Source organism: Dromiciops gliroides, chromosome 3 (assembly GCF_019393635.1).
Source record: "Dromiciops gliroides isolate mDroGli1 chromosome 3, mDroGli1.pri, whole genome shotgun sequence".
Lineage (NCBI taxonomy): Eukaryota > Metazoa > Chordata > Mammalia > Microbiotheria > Microbiotheriidae > Dromiciops > Dromiciops gliroides.
Genome location: NC_057863.1, coordinates 244,349,248 through 244,367,696, shown reverse-complemented (window position 1 = coordinate 244,367,696; position 18,449 = coordinate 244,349,248). Strand labels below are relative to the sequence as shown.

At 39.5% G+C, this 18,449-nt stretch overlaps 1 protein-coding gene across 1 annotated transcript in view; it reads right to left on the bottom strand.

The window, feature by feature from the left end:
* SLC9A7 (solute carrier family 9 member A7) overlaps nt 1-18,449 on the bottom strand; it is a 208,406-nt gene that overhangs the window by 58,850 nt on the left and 131,107 nt on the right. The window contains 4 exon segments of the mRNA XM_043998858.1: nt 2,238-2,349; nt 12,457-12,570; nt 12,748-12,836; nt 15,127-15,232. Of these exon segments, the coding sequence (XP_043854793.1) occupies nt 2,238-2,349; nt 12,457-12,570; nt 12,748-12,836; nt 15,127-15,232 (421 nt within the window).

Genomic DNA, 18,449 nt, shown 5'->3' with positions numbered 1-18,449 from the left:
CAGGTGATTTGACTAGTGTCATATTACTAGTATATGTCTGGAGGCAAATTTGAACTCAGGACTTACTAACTTCAAATTCATAGCTCTATCCATTGTGCCATTTCTCTATCACTGCTAAGGGGTTACTTGCAAGCTTGGAATGCATGTGCCACAGCTCCATGCCCCCACCCCTAGAATGATCTCCTTTATCACCTCTGCCTCTTGCTGCCCTACTCCTTGACCCCTCACCCCGCCCCCCCCCCCCCATCTCTTCAAGGCTTCACTCAAATATGTTCCTTCTTTCAAGAGGTAAAGCAGAGGTAAAATTAATTGCAATCTAGATTTCCTAAACACTTTTCTTTTGTCCTAAGCAAATCCTCTTTAAAAAAAAAACCAAAAAACTCCAGCTCTTCCTGCCTTTGAACAGTAAAATGGTTGTTATTAGCCTCCAAGGAGATGTTTTAGAGAAGGAAATATGTGCTTTTTTTTCAGGGGTGGGGAGGAAGAATTAAATAGGGTACATAATAACCAAGTAAATATGGCCTACCTCTACCTTGTCATAAGACTGTTGTTAATGAGAAGTTATGCTGTAAAATTTTAGTTATTGTAAGCCTTTCAGAATGAGTCATGCTGGAATACTCAATTTTTCTAATATAGCTGATTAATAACTCCTTGAAATCAGAATTTCTTTTCCTGGGCTCTGTGAACTTGTTCTTAAAAATATTTTAATAACTATATTTTAATAAAATTAGTTTCCTTTGTAATCCTATCTATTTCATTTAGTACATTTAAAACCATTCTGAGAAGGGAGTCCATTGGCTTCATCAGATTACTAAAGGGATATCTCTTCTCTCTTCTCTTCTCTCTCATTAGAGCGAGAGCATGCACACGTGCACACACACACACACACACACACACACACAGACACAGGTAGAGAACTGTTGCTTTAAACACTGGAAGCCTAATATTTTAAGTGTCGGATTAAAAAATATTTCTAAAATATAAAGTACCTTAAATTGGCCCATAAAGTCTGTTAAAACACATTATATATGTTACTTAGAGCATATAAAGATATACATATAAATTTACTATTTTCATAATTCAAGGTCAACATTATCAGTAGTTCTTATGACATGTTATAGATGTGGCTACTGATGCAGATGAAGTACTCAAGATTTAGGAAAAGCCATCCTGGGATACTGAACCATGCTGGTTGTCATGCCAACAACTGGTATCTTCAAAGGCAATTGAGGCACATACAACACAGGTGGTTAGGGGAGGATAATTAATGGTAGTAGAATGACCGACTAGTAAGAATACTAGGAAAGGCTGATTGTTTTTAGTGATTTCTTGGCATAAAAAATAATAGTTCAACTGAATAGGTATTTCAAACTGCATACCCCAAACTGTGCAAGGTGTATTCAGAATAATAAGAAAAGAATGAAATAACAATAATAGCAGTAGCCCCTATTTATATAGCATTATTATTGTTCAGTCATTTTCTTTCTGTCCAACTCTTTGTGGCCCCATTTGGGATTTTCTTGGCAAAGATCCTGGAGTGATTTGCCATTTCCTTCTCCAGCTCATTTTACAAACGGGGAAACCGAGGCAAACAGTATAAAGTGATTTACCCAGGGTCATACAACTAATGTTTGAGGTTGGATTTGAACACAGGAAGATGAGTCTTCCTGAATCCAGGGCTGGGACTCTACCTCACCACCTAACCTTCCCTTATAAAACATATTAAGCTATAAAATCTACTTTCTCTGCAAGAATCCACTGAGGTAGGGGGTGTGATTATGACTCTCCTTATCTTACAGATGATCAAACAGAGGTTTAGAGAAGTTAAATGGTTCATTGAAAGTCACACAGTTATTTTATAATCACTTCCCCTCCTCCTTCCCTACATCATCCTGACTCCAAGTCCAGAGCTCTTTCCATTCTATAGCAATTCACCATAGGTGATACAGAGAAGAATTCAAAGATCCTTGTCTTAGAAGAGCTTACAAATCCTATTAGATAAAGCACATCATTTGTATCAGCTGCACAATAATCAAATTCTACTTAAAAAACATATGGTAATGTTTTGGGGGGTGGGGCAATGAGGGTTAAGTGACTTGCCCAGGGTCGCACAGCTAGTAAATGTCAAGTGTCTGAGGCCAGATTTGAACTCAGGTCCTTCTGAATCCAGGGCCAGTGCTTTATCCACTGTGCCACCTACCTGCCCCCTTCTACTTAAAAAACAAAACAAAACTTACCTGAAAACATCATCATGTGTTGAAAGTTCCAGCCGATCTTATGTCTTCTGCCCAGATTCAAGAAGAAGGACAGAGGGTAAATGTGGGCAGCTCTTCCCAGGAAGATGGCAATCTGATCACCAGGTGGAGGTTAAGAAGCCACTAATTTTTTGATAGAACATTAAAGGCACTTCCAATAAAGCAAAGAACTTTGAAATTCCTTCCTACCTTGTTGGGATCAGTAGGAGAAAGGGGTTATAACATTCAGTCTCTTCCAAATTCAACAAGTAAAACTGAATTTCCTATCTTCCTCACTTCTCCTCCCTCCCCTCCCCCAACCCACTGGTCAGTTGAGCAGGAGCTTTTAGGTTACCAGTGAAAAAGCAAGGAAACAATTCAACCTGAAAACCGGTCCTGACATCCAGCCTCAATTCCAACTACTTCCATCAGCAATGAACCCTAACTAGAGACTCTGAAGCTCCACTCCCCTAAAAATGATGTACTGAGTTTTGAAATACATTTTAACAACTGTATCTATCACACGAGGTAGCTCACAGATAATGAAACTGTATTTAAAATAATCATGTAACAATGGTAAAGACCTTGTTATCTCCTATCCAATTTCTGATCCCTTATTGATTAGGGGTGTGAAGGATCGAAGTTGTATGGCAAGACTCTGTTAGGGAAACATTTTCTTGGAAGAAAATTAAGGGGAAAAATTAGCTCCAAAGCCAAATGCTAAAAAGTTCAGGGTAAATGAGAGAAATCTAGTTAACATATGGCAGAGATCCCTAATGACAAGGAGTGTTTAGTAAACGCAGAGAGCAGAGGTCTCAATAACTAGAAATGTCCAGTAAGTGTAAGGGAACGTTGTCTCAAAGCATTTATAGTAAGGAAGCAATAGATTACATACAAGCAGTTGATGTATGATTAGAAAGGTAAAAGAATGATTTCCTCTGCTAAGAGTGTACACAGGAATAAACATGGAGGATTTCAGTAATCATGTGGAACATCTTGGAGAAATGCTAGTGGGAAGGGGAAGCTCTATAGCTGAGATGTAAGAATTAGCTGAATCAGCTTTTCAATGCTCACTGCATTTAACAGAGCATTGTATGAATGTGGGGATTCCTCTCTGGCCTGAAGAAAAAAGTCATGCTGATGTTGAAAGGAAGAAAGACCTTGCTCTTTGTCCCCAGTCATCAGAGGGGGAGCTCTTTCAGAGGCAGCTAAGTGAAGTCTTTTCCCATTCTCTGCCCCAAAGCAACAAAAGCGGGTGGTTCAGGAACCATACACAAATGCTCAGAGGTAGGCTCAATGTATTACATGAATGATCCTGAGACCTCCCAGACAATACTGTCTCATTTGTAACATGTGGATCATGGGTTATCTCAGTGCATGGTTGATGAGGGGCAATAAATAAGAGGGATAGTCCACAACTTTTTTTTTCATGCCCAATAAGGGCATCAAAAATCAAAACACCAAGTTCATGCAGGACTTTGGACTGAGTGGGATTGTGGCTTAACCTAAGGAAAAGCTTCCTAGTAATGAAAATGGTCCCAAAGTGGATTCTCTGGAATCTAGCGGGTTCTCCAGGAAGGTAGTAAATTATCTCCCACTGGGAGCTTTCAAGTGGTTGCCAAATGACCCCTTGGAGATCTGAAGGAGGGGTTCCTGCTTTAGATAGTAACAATAATAAATAGCTAGTATTTACATAGTCCTGTAAGTTTTCTAAAGTACTTTATATGGTGGCTTATTTGATCCTCATAACAACCCTGTGAGGTAGATGCTATTATCTCCATTTGACAAATGAGGAAATTGAGGCACAAAGAAATTAAGTTACTTGCCCAGGGTCAGCCAGCTAAGTATTGTTGTTGTTGCTTGTCCTTGGTTCTTGAAGAAGACCATGACATCAGGGTGATTTCATGACTTGCACTGAATTGGATTTAAGTGAGGGAGGCCTGTGCAAAGTCACCAATCTCACTTGCTCCTCCAGAGCCATCTGATTCCAATGGCAAGATATATATCAGGATGACTAGAGATGGCCCTGGATGTTTTAAAGGCAATTGGAGTTAAGTGACTTGCCCAGGGTCACATAGTAAGTGTCTGAGGTGAGATTTGAACTCAGGTCCTTCCAACTTCAGGGTCAGTGCTCTATCCACTGAACCACCTAGAAGCCCTTGCCCAGCTAATAATTAAGTTCATGACTGAGGCCGAATGTGAATTAAGATCTTCCTGGTTCCAAGTCCCTCACTAGATGCTCTTTTTTCTTTTTGGTGGGGCAATTGGGGTTAAGTGATTTGCCCAGGGTCACACAACTGGTAAGTGTCAAGTGTCTGAGGCTGGATTTGAACTCAGGTCCTCCTGAATCCAGGGCTGGTGCTCTATCCATTGCGCCACCCAGCTGCCCCTCACTAGATGCTCAACTAGACGACCTAATTCATCCCAGACCAAGTTAACAAAATGAAAGGCACATTCTAATGTTCCTCACGATCTCTGTCACAATTAATTCCCATTTTGTTTAAAGCCAAGTAACCCGTCTACCTTTGGGAATTTCTAGGCTATTTTATAACCATGCCTATATAGGTAACTTTGGCAATCTAAGTTTGGGCTTGTGGATTTCTAAAGTTTTTAAAGGGGCAGCTGGTGCAGTGGATAGAGTACCAGGCCTGGTCTCAGGAAGACTTGTCTTCTTGAGTTAAAATCTGGCCCCAGACATTTACTAGCTGTGTGACTCTGGGAAACTCACATCACCCTCTTTGCCTCAGTTTCCTCATCTGTAAAATGAACTGGAGAAGGAAATGGTAAACCACTTCAGTATCATTTTTTTTTTTGGGCAGGGCAATGAGGGTTAAGCAACTTGCCCAGGGTCACAAGTGAGTAAATGGCAAGTGTCTGAGGCCGGATTTGAACTCAGGTCCTCCTGAATCCAGGGCCAGTGCTCTATCCACTGCACCACCTAGCTGCCCCCCACGCCAGTATCTTTGCCAAGAAAACCCCAAATGGGGTCACTGAGAGTTGGGCACAACTGAAAAAATGACAGAATGACAAAGTTATTAACACATGCATAGGTAAACACGTTCTTTCTACACAACAATCAAAGGCACATATAAAGGTAGAACTCCATGTTTGCTCTCCTCATAGGGCATGGCTACAGATCTAAGGTCACAGGAAACCTCTGATTCATTAGAACTGGACAAAGTAATGCAGGGAGATACATCCTGAATTCCAAGTTTGGCTTCACCTCTACAATCCCTCCCAAGACAAAGGACATTTCACTGGGAGAAATAAATTCTTTGCTTCTACCAATGCTAAAAAGATAACCTCTATGAAATGATTGCTCTGGTGTTTAGGCTCCATTCCATTCAGGGGAAGCCAAATGAAAATTGAAATATCATAGTGCAATGGTAATGATCATGGGTGAACTGTTCCCTTTCCTTCAAACACTAGGCAGCTGTATCAAGGATGCAAATGTTTATCCATTTGGCCCACTTTTTTTCTTTTTTAAAATACAACCTTCCCCTGTGTTTCTCTATCAGCCAGTCAGCTCTCTTTGTTCTGGCCTGGTGCTAATGAGGCCAAGGCCTGGGTCTAAACATTGCTGGAGGACAGCTGCCTTTGATTTGTTTCATGGCTGCAGCAAGCTGTCTTTCAAATCCGAGCCACTGGCCACAGATGGGCCAATGAAATAATTCATCATCGCTCCTGGAAGAGTAATGTTGGGCTCTGCTGACAGAGGCTCAGGAGAATCAGTTCTGTATAACAAAGACATCAGTTTTCATTTCCCTTTTCTGCCCAGAGTTTAATTAGCCCCTTAGCAAATATGGAAAACTGTTTATTCAGGCTACTGGGAGAAACTGTTAGAATGCCATGACTTTCTCTCACCATCAAACCTTATTTAAAAAACAAAAAACAAAAAAACAGCACCAGGAACTTTCCATGGTCCTGCTGAAAAATTTTTTTTTTGTGGGGTGGGAGTAGGGAACCTCAGCAAAATGAAAAAGGTACTAGAGAATTGTAGGCTCTGCCAGGGGAACATAAGCTCTGGCAGGTCTGTGGTCTGAGGGTAAGCCTAGCTAAGGTCCAGACATCCTTATAACCAGGTTAGGTTGGCCGCAGAGGGATGCATTGCAGAGAATAGCCCTCAAATGCTACTTCTACTGAAGCCGTCCCTCCTCCAGATCTCTTTCATCTGTTCTGTATGTACCTACACATGTTGTTACCCCCATTAGAATGTATGCTCCTGGATCAGTGGTGTCAAATTCAAAGAGAAATATGCACAAGGATCCCTGTGGGCTACGTATTGACTTCAAAAACCACATGTTAACATTGTTTGTGTCGTATGATATTTTTATTTCTTTTGTTAAATATTTCCCAGTTATATTCTAATCTGGTTTTGGTGCACTTGGAAGTGTGTTTGGCCTGTGTCTGACACCTCTGTCCTACAGGATAGTGACTCTTTTTGCCTCTTTTTCTATCTCTAGAGCTCGGCACAGGGCCTAGCACATGCTATGTGCTTAAGAATGTTTGCTGATTGTTTGCTTTATGCTAAGTCACAGGGAGATTGAGAGATCTGGACCAGGAAGCAGCCATGCTAATGAAATCACAGATCCTTGAATTATTCTAGTATTAAGTGAAAGCGGACATTTTTACGATACTTGGTCAACTACACAAGGCAAAGATCATAGCATTCTAGAGAAAAGAGGAACTTTAGAGATCATCTGGTCCAATGCCTATGTTTTATGGACAAAGAAACTGTGTCTAGGGTCACACAGTAAATACCTGTATCAAGCATTCTTTAAAAAAAATTTTTTTTTTTGTATTTTGTATTTTTTTGTATCAAGCATCCTTGGCTCCAAGTCATGGATTTAATCCATTGTGCCACCCAGATGCTCATTAAGTGACTTGGATAAGGGCACATATATAGTAAAGTAGGAGAGCTGGGATTTAAATGCACACTCTGCTTATTATGATAATTATCTGTAAGAAGACTGCTATGTAAATAACTGCAGTTTATGGATCCTTACCTGCTACAAAGGAGGAGGATGTAGAGAAATTCTATAAAGCCTGGTAACATCCTCCAAATGAAATCAAAGTAAAGTGACACACTGTGACTTCAATCAAAAGGTGAGAGGAAGGAAGGAAGGTAAGAAATATATTGAAAAATATGGATCAGGAACAAGAAATGAGAGAAACCAAAGCCTTGTACATCACATAGAAACCTCATGTCTATATGCCACAGATATTTTCTTTTGAGAAAAGGCTCTGTAGTCACTAGATGTCCCAAGTATCAAATAATGAAGCTTATGTTTTAATGGACAGGAAATGACTCATTACTGACATAGGAATCATTCTCAAATCACCCATCTCTGTATAATCAGACCCCTGATGTGTTAGTGCAATGATAAAGATTATTACAAAGATAGAATAGGAATGGGGGAAAAAAGAGAGGGTGTGAAATTAAAACAATTTGAATCTGACTCTACCTCTGATGTTATTGTAATCAATGTCTGTCTTTCATCCATATCTAACTTATTTAATAAGTTATTATAACATACAATATATCATAAGTTATTTAACAAGTTATCATATTTATTATATTATTATCATCATATATAATAACATTTAATAAGTCATATATAGATGAAAGAAATGACACAGACATTGATTACAATAACATCAGAGAGAAGTTACAGATACAAATCAATTGTCTTAACAAGGAGTTTTAAAAAGTACCCTAGTCAGCAACATTTGATTTTCTTGTCAAGCAGAAACATATGGCCACCAAGGGCAACACTGGTTTAAACTATAAATTCATTTGTCAGATATTGAAGAGTAGGATGATGGAAGATTATGAACATCATTCACCTTCTAAGTCAGAGAAAAGTAATGTAAGGTAAAACCATGTTATAGAAAGCTTGGCAAGAGACCCAAGAAAGCAAAATTATGCCCAAGAACATTTAAGGACAAAAATAGAAAGAGAACAACTAATAGTAGAAAGATGGAAACAATCAGCAAAGATGAAAAAACCCCACTTTTTAAAAAAAATCACCAAGAAAGTAGTGTCACCACCCAACTCACAGTCCCAGATGACATTACAGAGTAGGTTGAAGTAGTGCTAACATACAAAAATAGGAAAAACAGCTGGGTTGGACTAAATGTATTAGACCTGTACTGGAGGTTGTGAGTGAGATTTTCCACAACCATAAGATACAAGTGCTAAGCAATTTATAGACTACACACTGTAATACTCTTTATTAGCTTAAGAGTAAGTAAGATAGATATTGAAAGGAGCTAAGACAAATGTTAACTTGTCTACTCTACAAGCTTAACCAAAGATTCAACTATTTGACTTCCAATTGTGGTTAGGTATAGCCACCAATCAGCTTAAAGGTCAGATACCCAAAATAGTAACTTCTGAGCTATAAAGGACCAATCAGAGTGAGAGAGAAGTTGGAAAGCCAAGCTTAACCAATATAGTGGAAAGTCCTGATAGCTGAGAAACAACTCAGAGAAAGATAGGCCAGAGAGGCTACCTCCAAGATGGCAAAGATGCAATTTAGTAGATGATTTATTGTGTTTACTTAGTAACAGGGCTATTTTAAGTAGGATATATAGAATGGCAAGTGATCATACTAGTATATGACTCATGGTCTCTTTCTTCCTATTCCATACTTATTGTATTTGCACCCTTTGGATTATGTTAATTTGAGTTATGGTGTAAAAATATCCATGGATCCTGAAGCTCAGGGTCTTTGGGTCCTAGACCTGAGACCAGCTTTATTGTGAGACAGGATCCCTCTCTTAATAAATTGATTTTCAGGGGGCGGCTAGGTGGTGCAGTGGATAAAGCACTGGCCCTGGATTCAGGAGTTCCTGAGTTCAAATCCGGCCTCAGACACTTGACACTTACTGGCTGTGTGACCCTAGGCAAGTCACTTAACCCCCATTGCCCCGCAAAAATAAAATAAATCGATTTTCTTTCGGCTTGGAGACTTTGGTTTTTTTTTTTTCATTTAACACTGCAACTTAGAAATTTTTGCAATAAGGTAACACAAGTATAAGGATGTGGAAGGATCAATTCCTAAGCTATCTGAAGGATGGGAAGATACCAAAGGCATGGGAAAAAATCTTTGACCTTATTACTATATAAAAAAGGCAACAAGGAAAAGGTCAATAACTATTAACCTATATGTCTACTCTCCCAACTATATAAAATCTTTATAAAAATCATCACACAGATCAGGGGCATTACTGATGATGGTAAGAGTGTCTAGCAGGTAGGCTTTTATAATTGATATGCTACAAAAGACATTATCTTTACTATCACTGACTAAATGATGTGGAAATACTAGCTCACTCTGTATTTACTGTTTGTTGATTATAATAAAACTTTTGGCTCAGCAAAGCAAAAATGTTATCATAAAAACGCTCTTTTAACAAAGTGTATCCTGTAAATATGTTAAAATTACTCAAGATTTCTCAAAATATATAATAAAGTACTTTGCTCAAGGATCTTCTGATCACAAATATCAATTAACATTGGTCTGTATGTATGTATCTGCCAACTTTTCCAAAGGTGTTTTTTTGCTAGTTTAGTTTTTTATCATTGTCATGGAGGACAAAGTACAAATTGAAGAGGGATTCTTAATGGATATTGAAGTCCTCCAGATGCTCCTGCTTGTGGAAAACATTGTGCTAATTGCATTAAGCTCCCTGGAAAACTGGAATATATCTGTAACCACTCCAAAGTCTTTGAATTAACCATCCACATAGAAAATACAAAGTGGATAAAGAATGTCAATTGTCCAGATAATACATGTAGTTGGATAGACAACCCAAAGAACTTATCTATCATTCATATGTGTGTATGACACATACACTTTGTAGAATATATATTATATGTGTGTAATAATACACATGAAAATCTAAAATATATACATATATGTGTGTATGGCTTACCCAGTATATACACAAATGTGTATATGTATATATCATAGACATGTATGTAGAAATATATGTACACCTACATTCACATATATGCATTTACACACATGCATGTATATTACAGAGGAAGTAAAAAAGGCCTCCAGAATATTGGGATGGACCTCTCGTGGCAAACCTAGGCAGGGTGGATGGGCAGTAATCTTCATTGTTTAAGGGAACACACACATCAATGACATCACAGACTCAATTGCATTCACAACTACTATCCTGTGAGGTTACATTAGACTAAGTATCAGATATCTTTTGGAAACTGGGGAACAAAGAGATTCGGTGATTTGCCACCTACACCTTTGATTAAAGGTGGCGCTTTCCCCACCACATCATTCTGTCTCATACTGTACAAAAAGACAATTTCTTTCTATCTCAGAGAACTGTGTTCCTTTATCTGGGAATAAAATGATGGCCACTATTCAGGTGCTAACTTTCTGAAAGGATGCATGTCCCCAAGGCGTAACTAAAGGCATAGAGGAGGTTCTATCAATATGACAGAAGGGAGTAACCTTTAAACTGCTAGGATTATATCACTGTATCTTCCATTTTATGTCTTCAGCATCTTCTTTTTAGATAAGATCTAATTTGGGCCCTCAGAAAAACTTAGGTACTCAATTATGATGAATATGGCTCTCAGTCAATTTGCAATACATATGTGTTTTATGACCTAATGCTGAATCTGTGAGTCAAGAACTTTTTCCACCCCTAATCAACTAGATCCAAGAGAAGTTCACTCTCTTCACAGTTTCCTTGTCATGACTGGAGCAAACAGAGCAAAAGAAGATGGAGATGTCTTCATTAAAAAAAAAAAACACCAATACTATTATAAACTTTATCTTGTGAAGAAGATGAAGATGATTCTTGTAAAGTGACTGTTTTCCTGAATGAACTAAATGGTAATAGACTATAGTCTCAGAAGTTAAAAAAAGGGGGGGGGCATTTTTAGTGGGATTTGAAGTGATTCTGAGTGTGACCTTTCTTTAGTACCAATATTCTGCCAATGTTATTATATGGCTATGAATCATGGAACATTACAGTCTCTGAAGAATTAAAATAGATTTTCTTGGCGGGCAATGGGAGAATGAAGCTAAAGTAATGAAACCAATTTTAATTTATGTTTTTGTTTTACTATTGATTTTACTGTCAATACATTATATATGCAGTAACTTTAATATTTATTTAATCCTGGTAAATTCCTTAATTTATTATCCCTTATCCCTTGATTTGATAAAGAGATACGAGTAACTACTACTAGAAAAGGATGTGTCTTCATTTAAAAAAATAAATAACATTTGATTAATTGGAGTGGGGGCTCTGAGTTTAGCTGATTGAAAGAGATGTGGAAATTTTATAATTAATGAAGAAATATACATATTCCTGAGTTAGTCAAGATCTTGGGATGACACTAAGGCAAAGACACTAAGCTGGTCATGTAGTCCTGTCCTGTAGTCCTGGTCGTTTAGCCATTGGTCCTGTAGATAATTACCTTTGGAAAGTCAATTAAAGCACTCTACCCACAGTCTCTCTGTATACCTGGTACTTGGTGGTACTTGGTGGGATCTGGGGGATACAAAGATGAATAAAACCTAGGCCCTGCCCTCAAGGAATATAGTCTAGTTCAAACTATTAGAAATACTCTCACGAGTTGATAACTAACAGTGCAAGGCAATAATTAAATGCCCAGTGAGAATTGTGGAATGAATCAAGTAGCAGGTTGAAAGCCAAGAGCATGATAATAAATGTTTAACAACACACTTAAGCTTAATCTACATTATTAACACTTGCAAGTGTAGACAATCAACAAAACAAGACCTGGTTTGTAACATTTTCCAATTTCCAAGGTGTAAATACTCACCCTGAAAATTTTTTTAAATTGGCTCTAGTTTGAACTGGCTACAGCACACTCCAGAAGGATAACCTGTAAGTAAAGATGGTCAACAATATAACACTGCTACATGTTACATGTTTGGGGAAAGGTTGAGAAGGGCAGGGGAAATCATCCTTCTAACACTGCTACAATAGCAAGGAAGCCTTCCACAAAGACAGAAGCTATGAATTATCTGGGCAAATTCATTCCAGCTCAGTATATCACCTATACCAAAGATTCCTTTTGTTAGGTGGATAGTTAAAGGATTGTGATTCTTGGAATCTCAGAATTAGAAGAGACTTTAGAAATCTAACGCAGCCTCCCCAGTGAAGGAATTCTTCCTAGAGTGGCTCTGGTTTTTAGAACAGAAAAGGATACAAAAGCTCCAATGATGAATATAGGGCTGAAAATGTGCTTCTGGAAGGTGAACAGGGCTAAGCCCATGTAGGAGAATATGAAGTTCTCTGCCAGGAAGTGGAGCACTTCAAAAAGCTGCAAAGAGAAGGGAACAGAAAAAAAAATATGTAGATGTAGATATGTGCATACATATGCATACACCCATACATGCAATCTATAAAGTGTTAGTTTCTTTACTTTGTTAAATACAGTACTAAAATAATTGGTATTTCTTTTCACTCAGCAGAACAGTCTCTCTCAAATCTCACTCACTTGCTTGGTTCGACTTCTCGACTCCACTGACAGGTTGTTGTAGGTGTAATGAGCTTGGGTAATTCCACAGAAGAGGACAGCCACAACACCTGTTGGGAGACAATGGGGGTGGGGAGGGGAGGAAGAGAGACTTGAGTCAAAAAAGGAGGGAGTAAGAAAAAAGCTCCACACTGAAGCAAAGGCAAGGTCAAATATAAAACTTTCTCTGAACCAAAAAAAAAAAAAGTTACCTATACTGAAATTTACATATCCAGAGTTCCCTCCTCTCTAAATTCTATCCATTCTTTAAGTCCCATTTCTCTGACCACTCCAACCAGATGTGCTATCTATCTCCCTCACTGGAATGCCTAAAGTATTTATTGTCTATACTACTCACTGGGCATTTAATTATTGCCTTGCACTGTTAGTTATCAACTCGTGAGAGTATTTCTAATAGTTTGAACTAGACTATATTCCTTGAGGGCAGGGCCTAGGTTTTATTCATCTTTGTATCCCCCAGATCCCACCAAGTACCACCAAGTACCAGGTATACAGAGAGACTGTGGGTAGAGTGCTTTAATTGACTTTCCAAAGGTAATTATCTACAGGACCAATGGCTAAATGACCAGGACTACAGGACAGGACTACATGACCAGCTTAGTGTCTTTGCCCTCCTCCAATAAAAAAAATGGAATGGTTCAGTACCACCTCATTTAGCTAGCTCCAACCCATCTGAGTTTGTTTACTCTATGCAAGCTATCTTGCACAGTGAGGCACTTCTGACATCCATTTTCTTAACGTATTTATATATGACTATAAATAACATGTCCAAAGGGGGAAGGATGTGATGCTGTACAGAAATATATCATGTAGGATATGTGAATACATGATAGAATTGAGTCTGTTTGGACTGCTTGGATCATGCTACATATTTGAAGCCTTGCTTGATTTCATCTAAGGCTTTCTCACGGTAACAGGAAAAGTATATAAAGCAAATAGAGTTAGGAAATAGATTCTTTCCGTTTACAAAACTAATGACACTGGCGGTAGCTTTGCTTCTTAGATCTAGAAGCTGTTGTCTATAGACATGATATGGGTGGCATGTATAAAACAGTCGGGGCAGGAGGGACGGGATTAATACTAGAGTACTCAGAATCCATGATGGAACAGATCACAGATGACAGTATTATTCACAGGGCTCTGTGTTTGTGCATGTGCACACACACACACACGTACACATATAAAGAGGCAAAATATGCATTAGAAGGAAAAAAAAAACCGGACATTCAACAAACTGAAAGACTTTCAGGTATTCGTGACAAAAAGAGCAGAACCCTGGAAAATATGACATGTAAGATTGAGAAGAAATATAAGGAAAACCAATTATAAGACCAATTATAAGGACTCAGTAGGGTCACACTATTTACTTCCTACATGTGAAAATGTTATCAGTATTCTTGGGAATGTCATCATTACTTGGATAGTTTGAAAGAAAGGTTGGGGCTGAGCTGAGTATGATGGGGTGATTCTAAAAAACAAAACTGGGTAGGAAAAGATAAAAAAAGAGTAATTATCTCATACAAATGAAGTGTGAAAGGGAGAATTGATACAGAGGAAGCATGTGGGGGTGGAGGACTGGTAGTGCCAGAACCGTACTTTCATAGGATCTGGATTAAAGAAGGAATGGTATATACATCTTATAGGGGATCAACTTTTTTTTTTCTATTCTATGTTATGGAAATGTGTGTTTTATTTCTTAAGTTCGGAATAAAATAAATTAAAAAAGAAAGGAAATGTTCTTTCTCTTGTATCAGCCTATATAAAGGGTAGGGTGTATGTGTGTGTGTGTTTCCTGAAGTAAAGTAATAAAAAAGAAAAGCAGATTAGGGAGGGCAGCATTCTCACGAAATCTTTCATATGCAAAATATGTCAACTAAGGCTTAAACTTAATTCTCAAAGATGAGATTCACAAAAGGATCTATTTCAGCTCTGACAACAGAATAAGTGGAGACCTTTAAAAAAAAAGGTTTTGGGGAAGAGTTAAATAACACGATGAACCTTTTTAAAATGATATGTAGGGGGGCAGCTAGGTGGCGCAGTGGATAAAGCACTGGCCCTGGAGCCATCCCTGAGGAGGCAACTAAATAAGTCTGTGGTCAATTTTCATAGAAGGTCATTCATTTTTGTTACTGTGAGCCTAAGTGCAAACAGAGACAATCCAAGGAAAAGGGCATTGATTGGCCCTGGAGTTAGAGGGTCTTCAAATACTGCCTCTTACCACTCACCGCCTGTATGGCCTTGGGGAAGTCACTTAATTTCCCTGGGCTTCAGTTTCCTCATCTGTAAAATGAGGGGGCTGGACTAGAAGCCCCTTTGAAGTACCTTCCACTAGGGACTCACCTGTAAAACCACAGGCTTCTGCTAAAAGGAAGGTACTCCAGGACATTAAGAAAAAGAGAGCAGTCTCCAGCAGGGGGAAGCAGTGAAGCTTCGTAAACTTGGTCACGTTAGCATCTGTTAAGGAATGATTTATAGGCAGGCAAAGAAACGTCCCATTAACCCGATCTTCCCCCACTCCTCCCCCTTCCCGCCCCCTCGATAACAAAAAGCCAATACACACTTCCCTCAGGCCTTCCCAACTGTATCAAGTTATTTGAGCTACTGAGAATTTTTTTTTTTAAATACTCAAAATTTAACTGTTAAGAAAACCCGAAAGCTATTTTCTTGGTGCCTGGAAAATTCTTCTCTTGTGTCTCCTGACACCGCAGGCTTCTTTTGTAAGCCTCAGCCCAAGTTCTAACTTCTTTCTTTTTTGTTTGTTTGATTTTGGGGCCAGGCAATGAGGACCAGGGTCACACAGCCAGTAAGTGTCAAGTGTCTGAGGGCAGGTTTGAACTTGTGGTCCTGCCTGAATCCAGAGCCAATGCTTTATCCACTGTGCCACCTAGCTGCCCCTCTACCTTCTTTCTAAAAGGCCTTTGCTTGTATTACTTTCCCCTGCCCCCAATATCCAGAGGAAAAAAAGTTGCAAGCATTTTCTATTTCCTTACATGTCATTTCCCCCTCATAGCATGTGAGCTCCTAAAAGTGGGGAAGTGTTTTCCATTTTTTGCTGTGTCCCCAAAATATAGTGCCAGGGACATGGGATGGGGATGGAGATGAGCTGTGGGTGATTTCATTGGTACAGGGAACTTCAAGGTGAGAAAACTCCGGAAGATGCTAATGTCTTTCCCTTTCAAGCCACCTTCATCTTCTCTCTATATATCTTGCATGTAGCTAGGAATTGACAAGTTATCTCCCTCATTAGACTATATGCCCCTTGAGAACTAGAACTGTTTCTGTGCCTTTCTCTCTCTCTCCCAGAACTTAGCCCAATGCCTGGCACACAGTAAGCCTTTAATAAATGTTGACTGACTGAATGGGACTATTGTTGAGTTAGAGGCTAAAATCAATTATGGAAGGCACTATCTCTCCCCACCTCTACCCCCCATTTATTGAACCAAACAGGCTAAGAAAATGTTCACGAAGTACTATTAAAGGGTGGACTCTCAAGGGAAAGGCATATGGAAACAGACAAAGGAAGATGTTTTTCTTTTCATCTTCTCTGATGTCACACAAGCCTCAATTATGTACAAGATTTTGCTGTAGTGACAAATCTCCAAGAGATATAATAATTTCTTATTTCTTGACTCTGGAGTTGCACTGTTCTTGACACAGTAACAAGCATAAGCATGGGGGTTCACTCTAAGCTCTTACTCCCTTAGGTCTAGGTCATCACTTTCTATTCCACCAGGCTAAATAATACCTTATCCTGTTTGATGCTGGCAGCTGACAGCGCTAGTTGTTTTGGAGTCTTCATGTTTTAATGCCTCTGATATTCCCTTTAATTGCCCCTGATAAAAAAATCTCTCTTCTGCACATTCACCCCTCATCTCCTTATGCCTAGACTACTGCAATAGCCTGCCTAGCTCAAGCCTCTTCCCACTCCAATCCATCCTTCATTCTGCCACTAACGTGATTTTCTCTAAAACACAGCTCTGACTATAGCACCCTCCTGCTCAATAAACTTCAGTGGCTCCCAGTCACTTCTAAGATCAAATACAAAGTCCTGTTTGGCATCCAAAGTCTTTCATAACCTAGCCCCCCTTTTCAGTCTTCTTATACCTTATTCTCCCTGAGGGGATTTTCAAAATTGGCTAGTCTCCAAGAAAAACCAATGAGGCAGAACTCTGAGCGAATGGCACTTTACTAAAGGGTCTATGGCCCCCTCTGATGCAGGGGACCTCAGATCTTCCTCACAATCTGAGACTCCCCTTTCCCCAAAGTCCTTAACTTTATAGTGCTTGATACCTAGACAAAACAGATGGAGCAGACCGAAAATACAGAGGCTTCTTGGTGCATAGACCTTCCCTTGACTCTCTAGGAGGGTCTGCACAAAATACAGAATCTCATCAGTTGACAAAAAGGCTAGTGAGCAGAGAACCTAACAGAGCTATCTTGACTCTTCAGGAGGTCCTACCAAGCCGTTGAGCACATCCAGGCAGGCGGCAGGCCAGCAGCCAAGGTTGCCAAGAGCTCATGGGCATCTTCCCACGTTGGGCAATAAAGGGATGGCAAGGGATGGAGGGGAAACAAAAATAGCTGTGGGGCTTTCCATGTAATGGAGTCACCTCCGCCATATTGGACTTGGTCATCATAACAAGGCAAAAAGAAGGATGGAGACCCTCTAGTTAGTTTCCTATGATTAAGCAAGTGATCTGTAGTTCACAGCTCTGGGGCCTACTACCAGAACTTTTAGTCAACCCTCCCCTCCAAGAATCATATCACATTGATTAATACAGATTGGAATAAAATAGGGGCCTGATTAATTAATTAAGGTTCCTCCAGCCTAGACATACTGTTCAATGCAGTGACACCAACCTCTCTGATGTTTCTCTAACAAATTCCATTTCCTAGTTCTAGACATTTTCTCTGAGATGTTCTCCTTTCTCACCTCTGCCATCTGGCTTCCTTCAAATCTTGGCTAAAATCCCACTTTCTACAGAAAGTCTTTGCTAAATTGTCTTAATGCTAGTGCCTTAACTCTACTGTTTCCAGTTTGTCCTGAAAATAGCTTGTTTGTACGTAGTTGTTGGCATGTTGTCCTGATCACTAGATTGTTAACTCCTTGCGGACGAGAACCATCTTTTTCTTTCTATCTATCTCCAGGGTTTAGCACAGTGCTTGGCATATAGTTTTGCTGTTGTTTATTGTCATTTTTTTTCAGTTGTGTCCCACTCTTCATGATCCCATTTGGGGTTTTTTTGGGCAAGGATAGCGGAGTGGTTTGCCATTTCCTTCTCCAGCTCATTTTACAGATGAGGAAACTGAGGCAAACAGGGTGCAGTGACTTGCCCAGGGTCACACAACTAGTAAGTGTCTGAGGCTAGATTTGAATTCAGGAAGAAGAGTCTCCCTGATTCCAAGCCCAGCACTCTATCCACAGTGCCACCAAGCTGCCTCTAAATGAATGTGTAACAGAAAAATCCTGCCTTCAGATATGGTCCATGTAATCCCTGGTTCCCAGCCATAGCCTGGCCCCAAAGCCCTTCTCCCTTGGGTGTATAGGAACTTCTAACTCAAGAGGAAGAGGATGGAGGGAGGGGAAAGAGCTAAGGCCTGTGACATAGGAAAAGAAAGGGAAAGAGAAGAAGGAACAAGAGAAAAGAGTTAAGAACAGGAAA